The 17,469-nt window shown below is 42.6% G+C and overlaps 1 protein-coding gene across 1 annotated transcript in view; it reads left to right on the top strand.

Annotated features, from left to right (window-relative positions):
• The window catches only part of WWTR1 (WW domain containing transcription regulator 1), a 91,464-nt gene extending 75,145 nt beyond the window's left edge, over positions 1–16,319 (top strand). Inside the window, exons 4-6 of the mRNA XM_044432722.1 lie at positions 7,746–7,873; positions 9,166–9,278; positions 10,869–16,319. Coding sequence (XP_044288657.1) covers positions 7,746–7,873; positions 9,166–9,278; positions 10,869–11,053 — 426 coding nt within the window. The 3' untranslated portion in view covers positions 11,054–16,319. The remainder of the gene's footprint in view (positions 1–7,745; positions 7,874–9,165; positions 9,279–10,868) is intronic.
• Positions 16,320–17,469: the final 1,150 nt, after the last annotated feature.

Here is a 17,469-nt window from a genome sequence, read left to right as displayed (position 1 = left end):
AGAATATTACTCTTATACTGCTCCACTTAAAAGATAAAGAAGGCAAGGCAAACTGTGGATGCTCTGAATAATAGCAGAATGCAGAAGAAATGAAAATCAGAATAACTTTGGCTTCCTTTTTTCTTACTTCTGGTTTTCCATTCTTTGAGCACTGTTGTCACCCTAGGGACCATGATGGCTAGAAATGTTTCTGTTGCTGCTTAACTTAAAGGTGGGATTCTCAGAATTCTAGGAGAATTCTTGTAGTGCTACACATGGGGACAGAGCAATTTGAGGCATGGGAATTCCAGAGCAGAGCCTGAATGTTCAGTTGTTGCCCTGCATCAGAGGACCGAGAGGACGGAAGTATAAGCACACAGCAACGTGAAACTTAAGCCCTTCCCACATTCTAAAGGAGCAATTTAGCAACTGTGGGTGTGCAGCAAGCTATTTCTACTGGGAAGGGATTCACAAAATGTGATGGGAGATTTCTGAAATCATTTGGCGTATGGTTAAAAAGCGGGTTGCGTCAAGGCTTTGGTGTGTGCAGGGACGGTAAATAATCCAGTATGCTCCAGCACTTTGAAGGCTTTACACATTTTGGCAGCTTTCACAGAAACTGCCGAAGAAGACGGCCTTGTGGTGCTGCTGCAGTGGCAGGCATTTGGACGCTGCGGCGATGTCACACAGCTGCCTTGATCCTCCCCTTTTGTTTTCACTGGCTCCGTGCCCCTTTGCCTTTTCGGAAAAAGAAGTGCTCACAGCAGTAGCAGCACCCTGCTTTTTCATGCTGTTACATGAGCAGGTCTCTCTCCCTCTTTTCCTTTCCAGCAGACGTAGACAGGAACTTAGAAGCAGAACTGCTTTATTCAAACTGAACCAGTTACAGGGCAGTATAAAGCAAAGCGACCTCCCAGAGATGTGAGGAAAACATCCGCCCTTTTGAAGAGTTGAATCCAAACAGACACACCCCTTCCCTCCCTCCCTCCTTTCTTCCTTCCAGAAAAGATTCTGCTGCTTGAGAGCAAGATGGCAGGAACACTGGTCACTTCTTAATTGTTCCACTTGCTTCACCTCTTGTCTTCTCCGAGGTCAAGGGACTCTCCTTCCATCTCTCCACATCCAATTCTGAAATGTCTCCCTCCTTTTCCAAGTTCTCATGCTCTGCCTGAGCATCGTCGCTAGGTAACCTTGAAACAGCAAAGACATCTCTTTCCAACTCTGCCCTTCTACCTCCTCCTCAGAATTGGATGAATCTATCTGAGCAGACTGTAATGAGTGAGAACAGGACCCCCTCTCTACATGCTCTTCCCGCACTCTTATTAGATGCCAGCAATCCTCCAGGTTCAGGGGTTAGAAGCAGCCACACTGGATGATGCTCTCCAAGTAACAAGCCGTGATTTCCCAAAGACACTGAGTGGCACGACTGAGTGGAAATTTCAAATGAAGACATTGGATCTGTGAAAGACTTTACAAACTTTGGCTCAGTCGTCAGTTCAAATGAATACCATAGTCAAGCAATTGGAGGAAGATGGAGACTTGAGAGGACAGCAAGGAAGGACCATTTTGTGAGAGTGCTGCGAAATTCCAAATTTGTCCACTGGCATTCCCATGCTTACAATCCAGGCAAGCTTGAAAGCATGGGAAGTGTGGCAGACTAGCAGCTGAACTGTACTTCAAGCCTGGCTGTGTATTGAACTGTGTCTTCCACCACACCTGAGAACACTAGCCTAGCTTAGGGGTTCCATGTGGTACACACCCTCTGTCCTTCTGAATCACTAGCCCTGCATCCACTACTTGAGCTGGTTGCCTGGCATCAGCAGAGAAAAGAAAAGAACCAGAGAAGCATCATGCACAGGGATCCTGTAAGTTGCAAAACTTGAGTATGCAAAAGCAGAGTGCAAGGCACAGCTGGAGGCAAACGCAGCATGCAAAATAAGCTGACTAAAGGCTGGCCTTTGGGTCCCTCACTGAGGATTGCCCCAGACTCCCACTGCTAGTACCAGTCAAGCCAGATGAGCTGCCAGTTGGCTGCCTGACCTGCAGGTGAATGTGATTTCAGGAGAGATGCATATCAAGAAGAGGGTGCTGAGTATCATAAAGGTTTGAGACAGTCCTTGACTCCAGTCCTCAGCAGACAGTGCTGCTAACCTACCCAGCAATGTAACTGAGTATCCCAGCCCTATGCCACATTCCATTTGTTAATTTGCAAATTGCTAGAGTTTACAAATCTGCACAATATAAATAATAGCCCATCCTGCACATCCTAAGCCACAACTTTCCTCCAAGAGCTGATGAGAAATGAAGAGCAATATATGAATGTAAGAAAGGAAGGAAAGAAAGAAGGGGGATGTCTAGGCTAGCATGAGCGCCAGTATTGAAAGAAATCAATGGCATCTGCCAGATAAATTGTGACCTTTAGAAGTCCTTTCCTCCACACTGGTTCTGTCCCCTGCTCTTTAAAGCAAGGCTGCCAGTGTTGAAATATGAATCTCTGTACCATTAGGAAACTCACTGAACCCATTCAGCCTTCTTCCCAACCAGAAGCCTTCAGAAGTGTCAGACAGCAAACCCATCAACCCCAGCCAGCATGCCATTTGGCCACATTAATGGGAATGATGGGAGTTGCAGTCCAACACGTCCAGGGGGTACCATGTTGAGGAAAGCTGTCATACAGAGTCATATCTCAAGAGCACCCACCGAGGCAGAATATAACACGAAACCAACTGCGTAAAGAAAAATGCAAGGCTGGTTTGCACCGCACAGCAGCACAACAGCTTAAGGAAATCCTCATGGGCCGTTGGGAACCAAGCGCAGATGTGTGGCTTGTGGTGTATCCACCACTTCTTCATGGTCCTGGTGCATCACACATTTGGACTCTGCCCAGGTCAGTGTAGGCCCATGTCAGTGTGGAAAAAGGCAAGCCAGAGTTAATACAATAATTGACTTTATGCCCCAAGTCAATAACTTGAGGGTAGCTCCAAGAAACATGCTCTAAAGCCGGCTGGTGGAGTCTCATATTATGTTAATAGTACTAAATTGCATCTTAATCCCACCTTTTTCCCCTTGGGGGAATGCAGGGCAGCTTACATAGCTACATTCTGTCCCAGTGGTGGTGAACCTGTGCCGTGTGTGCCACAGCGGGCACACAGAGCCCTCTCTGTCGGCACGCGAACCAAGTCGCCCCAGCATCACCCGAGCAGCCGAGCATCAGATAACAGCGCACACAGGGGCCATGCGCATGCTCAGAAAGGAGTAGCACCGCCAGGTGATGATGTCACGAGCCGCGACTCATTAGCTGTGACTCGTTCGAGCTCTCACATGGCCAGTCAGTGCACCACCAAGGGGGGGGGGGGGAGAGAGAGAGAGAGAGAGAGAGAGAGATGCATGCATGGACTGGCTGTTTTCAGGTTTTATTGCAGTGTTGGCACTTTGTGATAAATAAGTGGGTTTTGGGTTGCAGTTTGGGCACTCAGTCTCTGAAAGTTTCACCATCACTGGGTTAGGGTTACAAAAATGAGGTGTCCCGGCATGATTTTGATGGTTGGAATGTGTTCAGAATGGGCAGAAATGTTGAGCAGTGCAGAAAAAGCTACTCAAGGAAGGCTTTTTCAAAATGCCCTCTTTTGAATGGAACTTTACCCCTATATTATGGTTAGGGGTGTGCACCAGGGTAGGGTTAGGATTAGAAAAACGAGGTGTCCTGGCATGATTTTGATGGTTGGAAAATGTTTAGAATGGGCAGAAATGTTGAGAAGTGCAGAAAAAGTCAAGGCCATATTTGAGAAAGCCAGTAGAACTGAGAGACTTTTAAGTTTGTAATCAGGTCTCCTATATACTAATGGCAAACTCATTCATGAAGCATGGATCCTTGCATAGCTAAAACAGCCCCAGCCATGCACAAGAGAGAGTTATTGGCAGGATCGGAGAAATTCCAAGGTTTATAGAAGTGCAAAAGCATTAAAAAACTGTGGGGGGGGGACACCTTACAATGGGGGATGGGGACACCCCCCACGCCAAAAAAATAGATCAACAAGGACCGAACATGTTGAGTGGTAATGGAATACTAAAATAATGGGAGACGCAAGAATGGTGTGTGTGCAATAGAAGGCACTAGCCTGGAAGGGACGTGGTTGTTTGTCTGAGCAGGAGAATCATAAACAGGAGCCCTCCACAATACAACATTATGTTGCAGAATCCACTCATTGTCAGAAATAATGAGTTTGTATTCAGGTATTTTAGGATATCCCCCACCCTCTCTCTTTAAAAACTCTACACTCATGGGACACATGCAAAGCATTCTTGATAAAATCAGACTGAAATATACAAGAAGTGAACGTTACAGTTTTAGAGGAGACTACCAAATGCATTCCATGCATTAACTTTGCTTCCTTTTTCAATTTCAGAAGAAATATCATTAGATTTCCAAGGTAACAAGCCAGCTCAGTTGGGCAACAGGAAATAACCAGTAGCATTAAATTGCAACTACGTACTGTGATAATTACTGCAATTTCAGGAGGTGTGGAAAGTGCAGCAAGCCAAAGCCAAAGTGGCCAATCTTTTTAATTTCTTTGCACTGGGAAAGAAACTTCAGTGGGTGTGGGAAAGAATTGCAGTGGTCTGATACTTCTCTTGTTCTCACAATGTTAAGTAGCTTGAATATGAAGGCACACAGTCATATCCCAGATCCTCTGGAATGTGCAGTTCCATGTTGCACCTAGGATTGCTATCGGGCATAGCATAGCAACTTCAGCAGGAAATGCAGCTCCAAAAGTACAATTTCCTTGGGCACAGAGTCGCTGGAAGGTAACCAATACACCATGAGCTGCTTCTTACAGAAAAGTAAAGCGCACATAGTATCCTCTTGGGAGGATTTAGGGTAATGAAAGCGATTTTCTTATTACTGCCTTCCTCATAGTGCTTAGCTCCTCTTCATTCTGGGCAAAACAGAAAGCCAGCTGATTCAAATTTAGGGTGCTGTGTGTCTTGGATGGGGTGCACTGCACTTGCCCTGAAACTCTGGGATCTTCCTTGGGCTGTTGCTCCTGCTTGGATTCACCAATGGCACCAGTGGCAAGGAGTCCTTTCCAGCTTCAGCTGCTAGATCAGCTCCAAGTTAACTGCTGCGAGTACCCACCCGTTATTCATGTTCTAGTTACCTTCAAATTAGTGTACTGCTTCATAACTGCCTTTAAAGATGTTCAGTACCTGGAACAAGTACAAGATTGCTGCTGCCAGTGTTTTGTGGTGCAAGGCACTGAGAGTGTATTAGGTCTGTGTTGCCTGCCAGCTTATTTTCTGGCGCAAGACACAGTGCTGGCTTTAACCCTTAAAGTTTGAAATGACTCTGGGTTTACATGCTTTAAGGGCTGCCTTCTTTCGTATACTCCTTCCTGTGTGCTCACTTCATCAGCTGAGGCATTGCTCTGGATCCCTTGGTTGTCTGAGGAGGGGCAGGCCAAACAGAGTATAGGGCCTTTTCAGTGGTGGTCCCCACTTTGTGGAATGCTTTTCTGGTATTTCCACAAATTCCAGTATGAAATGTCTTTATGTACCTTAATTAAAACCAGGCTATTCAAGATGGCATTTAGTTGAAAAAACCACCTCTTCTGCCAATGCTGGTTCTATTTGTCTTCATCCTGTTTATGATTTTATGGACTGATGTGTTTTCTGCTTGCTCAAATTTACTATCTCTTTTTGTTTTAATTATGTGTTATTATGGTCACGGTTTAATGAAGTTTAGAGAGTTGCTGCTATATTGTTTGTTATTTTTGAATTTGTTATTGTTAAATTTTACTGTTAGCCACCTTGAGTTGCTGTTTGAAACAAGCCAGAATATAGTTGTTGTTTTAAATGCTTGATTCAACAAAGGTATACACAAATACATCTTTCCTGGGATCTGCAGAACTAAGGGAGCCATCCAGTAATGGCTATCCACAACCCTCTGTACTCTGGGAGGGGGGATTTCCAAGCATTCACAAGTAATACAGAGACAAGGATTGCTCTGTGCTTCCCACACCTTCCTAAACGCTTTGATTGCTGATTTCCTGCTCGCAAGATGGAGGGACTGAGGCACAACTGGAATTCCTCCTATCCTGGCAATGCCTTGCCAGAATGTGCCCTGCCATGTCAGATCAAAAGTTACAGCTGCAGCTTCAATGCTGCAGTTAGTGTGGCAGCTTGTGGGTCAGTGGGAGGGCCCTCCGTATTTGGAGCCCCTCGGAGCACTGTTTCTGAAGTTGGAGCTGGGGCTCCACATTTTCCTAGGCCAGCTAGATAGCATGCCTGTGGATTGTGCCCTAAGGCTGTGAAGAAGCTTGGCTTTGTGGCCAACTTGCATGCTCAGTCTTTCAAAAAGGCATGTTTTGTTTGCAAGGATGTCTGTGCAGTCCCTAGAATGTGATGCTGTGGGGTTTGGCTAAGATTATGAAATCCTTTGGTCTTCCTAATTATCTGTAACAACAACTTTGCCATCAACAAAGGGTTTTTGAATAATTAGTAAATTTTACAGTACCACTTGGATTATTTCTGCCTTTCTCTTTTGTAAAGAAGCATTTCAGAAATTCCAGAACCAGATGGAGAGACAAAACTATTGTTTCTGTGCCATTTGGAGCTCCTATTAATGTGTAGGAGTCTTTCCCTTTTATGTACTAGGATTACATACATTTGACCATGGATTTCCTCTGTTTAAGCTCTACTGAAAGAGTGGAATACACACAACAGCATAATAAGCACTCCCATACTATTCTGTTTTGTTTTAGTAGGCTTTATGCAAAGAATTCCCCAACTTTTATTAAGTACATAGACAAAGTGATCAGTTATATATTTGGAATTGTGATGTGTGTGCTGGTACTTTTAATATTTTGCTATGGCCCATAGCTAGATCAACCAGTTATAAAAGTGACTCACAGGAGATATGAACTCCGCACACTTTTTATGAATACACCTCTTTGGGGCTTTCTCTAGAGAATACACTCCTTGCATTACTCCTTTGCTCCACTAGGTGTCATTGTCAGGCTACAAAACAACCCCATGGTACTTTCTGCATCTTCTTCTCTAGTTTCATATTACTTATGACACTTTCCTGTATCAGCTTACTAACACCAAGGTAAGACATATAATTCCCTATGGCAACTCTTAAATTCCGAATGGATCCATGTACAGAATGCAATAACCTATACAACCTTAACGTGTCCTAATGGATGTTGCTTTTTCTTAAATCAGCACAAATTAGAAGTAGCCATGGGAGAGAGAAGATGCAGCCATAATGCAAGTTTAAGGTCAGACAAATAATGCAAGCGATCTGAATTGCTTTTTTGAGTCTGCCCTGAGCAAGCCTGCAATCGTGAAAATCTAAGTAAATGTTGTGGCCTAGATTCAAGGAATGGCTAAGAACATTTTAGTGCACACCTAACAAGATGCTTTGTGCTCATGGAGGGATTGCCAGTTTTCTTTTCTGGATGCAACCGTTGACCCCAGAGTGGGCTTGGAAACATTTCACATCAAGGGATTGGGAAAAGTTGAAAGTGAAAGAATTCTAGCACATATGCATGAAGAGCAAAGTAATAGTTAAACGCAGACGGAAAATATGTTTGTCACCCAAGGCAAAATAGCACAGTGATTTACTCTGGACTCTTTCCTGAAAATAGGAACCGTTCTTGGTAAATAGACAGTTAGAGCATCTGTGAGAGGCATCTTTCCAGCATCCTGTGCTCTTGGCTACATACGCCCCAGCACTAATAGTATGTGCTTAATTTTTGCTTTAGGAAGCTGATTTGTACCGACAACTTCCCATGGAGTCTGAGAACTTGGTTCAGACAGCGGTGAGCACTCCAAACATGACACAAGACATGAGGTCTATTACAAATAACGGGTCGGATCCCTTCCTGAACAGGCAAGTACATTCTTTGCTCCCAAGTGATTTTATATCTTGTAATCTGGTCAATATTTGAAATTCTCCTACCTGTTAGGGAACCTCCCTTTCAGACTGAGGTAGAGGTTGGAAAGAGGCAGTTTTGCCTATTGAAGTGCAAATGCAGGCATTTGATAATTCTGTAACCAAATCTGATTTAAATGGTCCTCACTTGTATCTGATCAATATGTGTAGGAAACTGGTCAGAAACCTGGCCAAAAAGTTTGTAGTTCAGGAACAGGCCAGTGTGAATGCAGCCTGAGGAAGACTTCTGTGTAATTAGAAAAACATGAACATCACATAGTCAACCCTGATTGGTCCTGATACAGGTGCTGACTTAATCTCCCTGTGAATTTTGATGCAATGGGCTGATACAGCTACTTGTTTTTGAACAATTGCCATTATTGGGCATTTGTGGCACTTGTGATGCAGCAGCAAGGAGATAAATGTCATTATCTCCCAATTAAAATCGTGGCAAGCACTGTGTGCCTGACACAACCAACATGAACTGTGCCAAGAGGGGGATGGGAACAGATGTCGTTAAAATATACAAATTAACATGTGCTTCTGCCTGTGTTCACTTGCTCTGTGTAAACTTTCTCTCCAGTCAGGCTACTGACAAATCTGGAATTCTTGGCCAAGAGTGGGGTGCTAAATGGGAGATGGTAGATCTGGATGTTGTGGATAAAGAGGTCAACACAGTTGAGACACAGGGCACAGGGAGCTGTGCAACACACTGCAACTCAGCCCTGAACACAAGGATACAGAAAGCTCCATTATACCATCACAGACTCGTTATGCATCTGGTCCAGAATTGTCTGTGAATGGCAGTGGAGTTTTGAGGTCCCAGGAGGACATCTCTCTGTTACTGGCTACCTACCCATAAAAAATAACAACAATAACAGCAGCAACAACAAAGCCACAAAAAGTGCAGAGACCGAACCTGGGACACGTTGTGTGCAAAGCGTACATTCTGCCCCTGAATTATAAACCCTCTCACTTGCTTCATTTCATTTTTGAGCTGCCAGTGAACCACAATTATGAGGTCTAGAATGCTTTGCTTTGGGGTTTGTTTGCTTTAAAGAAAATCAAAACTAAGTTCTGTGCTGCCTGATTGGCCTGGGGGAACCAACGCAGCAGGTGGAGCACCCTCATGTTTTTGGCAAGTAGGTCTAGCTTCTGACCTCCTGCTAATTCTCCAAAAGCCATCCTGGGGGTAGATGTCTTGATGAAGCACAACCTTGACGGAGGATTCTTCATGTCTCAATTCATAGTGGGCCATACCATTCCAGGGAGCAGAGCACAGACAGTGGCCTAGGCTTAGGATGTTACAGCATACCAACTACACCTGAAGACTTCCTCAGCAATGTAGATGAGATGGATACAGGTAGGAAACAAGAAGCACTTTTTCATTTTTAACAAAATCATAAGTAATTCTTTCATAAGCCAATATCCCTTTTGTGCTTGCCTGAACTGTATATTCTGTTGCACCCGCTTCCCTATAAAACCATTAAAACTATGGTTCTCTGTTGAAACTTTCCTATATAAGCCAGTGCTCAAATTATGGCGGAAGAGGTAGAGATAATGAAATCCACATAAAATCATAAGTACCTTTCCTTGAACTCCTGCAATTTTAGCCAAACCTCACCCTTCACTTTTCGAAAAGCTATGGAGAAAGGGGTCATCACAGGTCCCTTTGTCTGCCCCCTGTCATTCAGGCATTGCTCTTTTGTTAAACCCCTCCTAGGCAGAAGCTGGCTTTGCTGTGCGTCACTGACTTCCTGGATGTCTACATGTGTTGGCCATTAAGGCCACCTTATTTAATAAGACCACAGTGGGATATGTTTGGTGTTTGCCTGTGCTTCTTTGCTGCCAGCTCATTTTATCCAAAGACAAGCGAATAATTTGGCTGAGTTGTGAGTGTAATTCAGATGCAGAAATTCTGAGATTCTTCTCTGCACTAAACCAAAGGTATCTTGAGCCAATGGGTGACTGCATGTGCAGCAGCTCCATTGCACCTGTGGAAGCACCCCTCCACCCACACCTTAGCAGGATCTTACCTTTCACTTCATTGGAGGATCTAGCCCATGTATGCATGAGGATGTGGATGCAGAGCTGCTGCTCCATTAAAAAGAAAACTGGAGGGGGAGCTGCATGTGTAGCAGAATAACCCCTCTCTGGGTTGAGATATAGATGGTCTTCCCCATACACCCAACTGGCTTCAGACTGATCCTGATTCTTAGCACCGTTTTCATTGTCCCTCTCACGTCTCATCACCTGCCCTCCTCAGTCTGGTCCCCTGCAGATGTCCTCTTCTTCTCCCATCAGCCAGCATGGCTCATGGTCAGGAATTTTAGGGGTTGTAGTCTGAAACATCTGGTGGATACCAAGCTAGGGAAGGTGGTTTAAACTATGATCAAGTTCTTCACTTGTTAATCCAGACCCACTTCTCACTGCACTGAGAGATGCTATTCTGGTTGTACCCACTGGGTTTGCAGGGAAGATGGGCGCATCTGGGTCTTGTGTGGCTAAATACTGCTCCAAACAAAAAAGAAAAATTGGCAAGGAACACTGATGTGTCAAAGGGAAGGCTAGGCTAGCATCCTTTTGCTTGACACCAACATTTCTTTGTGGAGCTAATGTTCTTTTGTAGGCTGTGGCATTGTCATGTGGGCCTCCCCAGCATAACAACAAGCCTCACTCTTAAGGTTTTGTGTGTGAGTGAGCATGAAGTGTGAATTCCATGAGGTTTTCGTGCTTTCTCATCATCCATCCATGTACCTACAAGGGTAAGACCTGCTTAGTTTTAGCAGTACATGAACCTCACAAGCCCTCAGAATGTTGCATCTAATTGAGTTTTACTACCTTGGGATGTCTAGATCAGGAGATGTAGCTAACTAAAAGTGCTGTGTTATTGCCAAAAAGATGTTATAACTAAGAAGCCAGTGCTTCAGTGGTTTCTTCTCTTCTTTTGCAGGAGATAATGTAGCACAGACTCCCATGAATATCAACCCGCAACAGACCCGCTTCCCTGACTTCCTTGACTATCTTCCAGGAACAAATGTTGACCTTGGGACATTGGAGTCTGAAGACCTGATTCCCATCCTCAATGATGTGGAATCAGTCCTCAACAAGAACGAGCCCTTTCTCACCTGGCTGTAACCTATCCCGCAACATTTTCTTTCCCTCTAGAAATTAAGGCAGAGTACCCTCCAGTCCCTCAGCTAACCAACCTGATGCATTACTGACTTCTGCCAGACCACTTTGTGTCAATGAATCTTGGTCTTGAGTTCACTGACAATAACTTAAGTATGAAATATATACAAATATACATATATAAATATATATAGATATATATCTATTTTTAAGACATAGAATTACTTATACACATCTATAATTGTTCATCTTTATTTACATAGAGATGTTTTGAGGACATGAGAGCAATCTTTTTGCACTATGTCTGAACTTAAAATCATTGGTTACGCGCAACAATTTTAATTAACCAAAAAAGAGAGTTGACTGAAAGAAACTTTAGCCTGTAGAAGGGTTCCAAAAAACCCCCTTACATGTAATGAAGTAGAGTGCAGTCCTACAGTTGCATTTATGACTGTACCAAATGCTTGTTATCTATATAATCTGAGCTTTAAAAATCATTTATTTTTGAGTAAACTCATGCTGTGTAGAATACACAGCATATTTTTTTTTAAGAATTCCATTCAGCAACAGGATCTTTTTTAAAAAGCTTGCTAAAGCATAAAAATACTATTTACATATTTTTTCCAATTTCTGTATGGTTTGTAGGAAAGACATATCTCCAAACTAAAAGTAAGTGAAATATTTTACTTACACTTTTTACATTACTTCAGTATTTTAAAATTGACCAGGTTGGTACTAATTGATGCCATTTTAATGTGATTACATGCAGGTCAGTTTTTTAAAACTACATTTTATATGTTAGCTGCTTAAAATACACTACAGTTTTACAATGGAACATAAAAGCAATAAACTTTCCATTGTGTCATATAGACATGAAATAAAAACACATTTTCTAAATTCAGGGCAAAGACATGGCACAGTTTGACATCACTGAATGCATTAGAAATTAATTTTGTAAAGCCTCATTATCTTTTTTAAATGATTATGTATTTTGTTGATGAAAATAAAAGCTAGAAACAGAAGCTTTACTTTATCCAATAGTTGATAAGCCAGCATCTCTTTGTCAGTGAGGCGAAGATGCTAAGATTCTTAGCCAATTGCATGTTACTTCTGACATATGGGACACAAGGCACTATATCTGTTGTATCCATACCTATTCTATTCCTATAAAGGATGATAAAATAGCTAATATTTGGGACTGAGAATGCATCAAAGGCTTCAAAACCCTACTTCCCCTGAAATGCAAATGATGTCCCGAGATCCATAAGTATTTTAACTGATATTATTTATATTCTATGAATTTTAAGCTTTTTTATATTGAAGAAACACAGTCCTTTTATCGAAGGCATTATAACTAATACTAGCCTCTTTACATAATATGCAGGGCAAGCAAGGGACATGGCTTCTTGCTGTGCTTCAGGTTCAGTACTGGGCAGTGGATTGGGTTATCTCCCCTTCCTTTCTTTTCAGTTGAGAAAAAGGCAGGTGAAATGGGTGGGAGGTTGCCGTCATTGGAATATGGGCTTGGAAGGAGAAAGGTTATGGGACAAAATACAGATAAGGATGCTGGAGAATTAGAAGGACAGGCTAGGGGAGTTGCTTGTATGGAGAACCACCACTGATCAATGAAATGCCCGTGAATACTATTTTATGGGAGAATTATTGCATGAAGGTAGCTGTCCTGGCAGCACCAGGGTAGGTTGTGGGGTGGGGGGGGAACCACTTTCTAAATGTGGATGATGAAAGATCAAAAGCAATGATGTTCAATGTTTGACTCAGAAAAAAGTGTGTGTGTGTGTGTGTGAGTGTGTGTGTGAGAGAGAGACAGAGAGAGAGAAAGAGAGAGAGACAGACAGACAGACACACACACACACACACAGAGAGAGAGAAATACTGGATGAGGTGGGTGAAAGACTAGGCGGTTATAACTTTAGTTTGCTTTAGCAGATCATTGACCTGCATAAAATATTTTCAGTCAATGGGCATTTTCTCTTTTGTTTTAAGTGTTGTCTTCTTTTTCTCTCATAACACATAGAATTTATTGTTAAGAGAGTAGTAAAATTGTCTTTGAGCAATATTATGGCATTTTCCATTATTTACGTATATTGGCTGTAAAACAAAAAGCCAGCAGCCCTTAAGGTTGTTTTTTTCTCTCTCTAAGTTATGTGAACATTTTTTTTTTACTTTCTTTTTTAGATACTCAGAAAACAAGACAGTTTTAAGGCCAGATCAAAATCTCACGTAAATCAGTGTTCCTCAAGTTAAGTGGGGTTTTTCTCTCTTGCAAAAGGCAGAAACAATGCCATGATTGTATAGGATCACTTGACAGTGCCTGGTATTTTGAATGTGAGGATATATGAGCCAGCCAACTGTATGTACAGTTACAAAGGAGCATGCTGGGCTCATAACTGGGATAAATCACTGAAAGGATTGACTGAAGAAGGATGGCTTAGTTCAAGGGAGGATCTGGACCAATATGTTTACACTGAAGAGCCAGTTCCAACATTTACAGTGCAATCCTATGCATGTCTACTCAGAAGTAAGCCCTCATGCATTATCTTTGGCTGACTCCCTAGCAAGCGTGTATAGGATTGCAGTTTTAATTGCCCATGGGAGGGGGTAAAGAATTCTACATGCCCATTCGTGCATCAAAAATGCCCATTAGCAATTCTTTCCAAGTAGCATGAACTGTACCTACAGGATTCTGTCTCTTTTCTTTTTTGAAGAAGTGGTCCTAGATTTTAGCTTAAGTCCAAATAGCTATCATGTCAGGTGGCAGTTGCGTAGAAGGGACCGTTGTGAGGGCCGTACACTTTGTCTATGTTTTGATGGGGGCATTCCAGCAAGGGAAGAGTGTTCCATTAAGCCATAAAACAGCTTCTCAAAAATTGGCTGGGAGGCCAACTTCAGTCTCAGGTAAGCAATGCCATTTGTAGAGCACTACCAACAATTTCACTTAGATCTAGCAGATCCCTCTGCATATGGGAAAAGATCTCTGTATCCTAGTAGTGCTACCTTCTTCTTAGAGATCAGTGAAGGATACCCACTTTTATTGGCACACCTCTGGAGCTTTGGATTGGAGGGACTAGGAAAGAAAAATGTGGAGAACACGAGAGAAAGTGATGGTGTCACACTTTGCTCATGGAACTGCTCTTTCCTCAATCTCTCTTCCTCATTCCTTTTACAGGAGAGGGTAAAATCCAAGAAAGATAACATTGGATTGAAACACCCTGAGGTGCATTTTGATCAGTGAGGCCTGCTTGTTGAAGTCTGCAATACTAAGCACATTTACCTCTGCAGCTCAGTGGGACTTACTTCTGAGTCAACATGTGTAGGATTGTGATGAAAATGCAAAGAGTCTCTCCACTGGAGAGCTGAGCTATACTGTGATGGGGTTCAGTTGAGAATCAGGTCTATGCGTCAGGAAAAGGGGGCTTCTACAAGCCCGCTGATATTCTGTGCCTCTGATTACAAATATAGTGACTGTCAGAGGTGCAAATCAAACAACTATTATTGTAAAACTACCAGATTTTTTTAAAAGTAATGAACCAAATGATAGTGAAGATGAAGGGAGGGGGTTGCTCTAACATTTGCAGAAATGGGGTGGGGGAGAATCAGGACTTTGATTACTTAGTGCAATCCTATTTTCAAATACTTTGTAAAGCTTTGAGATAGGTGTGCAATGCAAACCTGAGCAGAGTTCTTTCTAACTGAGTCTAACGTTAATTATTTGACAAAATGTCAGTGTAAGACGTTGGTTTGTGAAATTTATTATTATTATTTTTTTTTACACAAAACTACTTCTTTCAACAATGAAAAAATATGCTACTGGAGCAGAGATACTGCTGATCAGGGATGCCAAATGGTAGCATATGTCAATGCTGATTGTACTCAAGTGGTGTGTGGGGTGGGTGGGGGGTTGATAACTTATGATCTGGGAGTACTGTTAGTTCAGTAGTTTTCAAACTGAGTTTGGGAGAACCTCTGTGATTCCTCGGCAGCAGATTGAGTTCCTTCATGGGAAAATAATGGTGGATGAGCTTTCCTGTAAGAGAGCTTGCTTGCCCACTGTACAGCAAAAGTCAGTATAGTGTGGTGGCTAGAGAGTCAGACCAGGCTCAGCTCCCCACTCAGCCCTGAAACTGGGTCACCTTGAGCCAGGCATTAGCCAAACCTATACCTCACAAGAGTGTTGTGAGGGTAAAAGGAGGGAAAGTGCCATGTATGTCATCAAGGGTAGCTCCTGGAGAATAGAATTCTAAAGCAGTAAGGAGCCAGTCCTTTGGCTGCTAGGCAAAATCAGGGCAGCCATAGGATATTTCAGAGCCTGCCCCTCTGACCTCAGGAAATTGCTCCCCCATCCTGCTCTTGCAGCCAGCGTGCAAGAACCACTCCAGCTGTGGCTCCAGCACTGCAAAAGCGACCTCAGAGAGGACTTTTGGGGGTGGGGAGGAGAGAGGCACTGCCGGCATATGAAGTGTCCTGCTGGTGCTCACACTCTGAGGCAAAACACCTAAATGGAGGCAGCCAGCCATGCTTTGCTAGGTGGGAGAAGTTTAGAGGTCACCTCTGCATGCCTTCCCTGCATAGGATGATCCTTGTCCTCCACGTTTGGCAGCTTCATGGGATTGTGCTGTAAATAAAGAGAATCCTTTTCCCAGTAAGAGAGGAGTTTTAGATTTGTTTCCGGGTTCAGTTGTGACTCATGTGAGGTGCTAATGAAGTCCAACAGGCCTGGTCAGTGCCTTGTGTTAACAGTGTGGGAACACACAAATGTCCCCCACAAATCTTTGGCAGTGCAACGAGGTGCCATGGCAGTTTTGCAGTGGCTTCTCAATAGTGTGGAAAGGGTTCCCTGAAAACAGAAGTTTGAAAACGGCTGTATTATTGGAAAAGATAGCTTTGGGAAAACAAATGCTGTGTCTTTTATAACTTGGGGTGGGGGTGGGGGGGGGTTAAATATTTGTTTTCAGTAAGGGAAACTGGTGATGAAACAAAGGTTTCTTTTTTCCTAATATACTACATCCATGTTATGTGCTAATACTTTAATACTTTTTTAAAATTTACATCAGTTTGTTATGCTATATGCCATCTTGTGTGAGCATTTGTTTTCAATGTAGAATAATTTGCATACATAAGGTATGCTTCAAAACAGATCAGATCAAACAGTTGTACCCAGAGTTTGGTTCTGGTTTTTTGTTTTGTTTTTTTTAAATATTTCTTTAATATTGTACAAAATAAAGAAATAAAGTGGATTTAATCATCCTGGCTATATGCTTGTTTATGCTACTTATTCATTGTTTTGAGATAAAAAAAATAGAAATTGTGTGATTAACAGTTGTTTAATGCCACTAAAAAGAAAGTGAAGAATCAGCTTCACAGAAGACAGTGGTCCTCTCATTCAGACATCTGGCATGTAGCTAGAACTTGCTGGCTCTGAGCAAGTGGGCCTCATCTGGACATAACAATAAACTATGGTTTTATCATGCAGACCAGCCTACATATTCCCTCTTCCCATCTGACATGGTAGTGGGAAGACATCAGAAGATGTTGTTTCCATTTTTAACAAATCTCAGTTTAACATTACATCCAACCTTACCCTATGGTTAGCCCAAACTTTGATTTACTGAACAAAATCAACCTCAAAACGTTCGGATATAACACTGAAATGTTGGTGAATTAAAAATACAAGTGAAAAATTTAGATCTCCTCTCAGCCACAACAGGGAAGATAGAGGTGTTGCAAGGCTCATACAGCCTGCTTCACATAACAATAAATTACAATTTATCATTATGTCTCCACAAGGTCAATGAAAAGAATTAGTTGAAACTTTTCTTGTCATGTGGTGAACTCAAAGGGCCACAGGAGATTTTGAATTTCAAGATCCAATGTTGGGGAAAACACTCTGACCTCTGAGTTGGAAATTGTCACTCCAGTGACAACCATATGGACTGCTCTCCCAGGTTAGGAAAGTGGCCACAGAGATGGGAAAGGGGACAGGACTGGAGAGGCTGATCCTGATGCTTCTACAGCCTCCTTTCACCCTTCTCCAAAACACTCCACGAAGAAGCCTGAAGCAAAAATAAAAGGCAGGAGAGTGGGGAGGTGAAGATCACCACGTCTGCTATTCTTCCCACCTTGCATTGGATGACCATATAATGCTCTGAATTTGGAGGCTTACAGGCATTGCCATAGGATGAAGCCCTAAAAATATTAATTGCACACTCTTTCTACTAGGCACTTAGGTGATGTGCAATAAACATATTGACATTTCATTAAAACTTTACATCAAACTAAGAAACACGGGAACAAAAAATGAATGCCATACAATAAAATGCAGGCGAAGCATTAAAATGAAAGAACTATATGATGTTAAACAACATGGGAAGACCAGCAGAACAGGACAGTCTTTGCTGACAGTC

The sequence above is a fragment of the Varanus komodoensis genome, unplaced genomic scaffold (genome assembly GCF_004798865.1).
Source record: "Varanus komodoensis strain SLA01 unplaced genomic scaffold, ASM479886v1 scaffold25, whole genome shotgun sequence".
Taxonomy (NCBI): domain Eukaryota; kingdom Metazoa; phylum Chordata; class Lepidosauria; order Squamata; family Varanidae; genus Varanus; species Varanus komodoensis.
The sequence above is the reverse complement of the archived record's forward strand: the minus strand, read 5'-3'. Positions and strand labels throughout refer to the sequence as shown.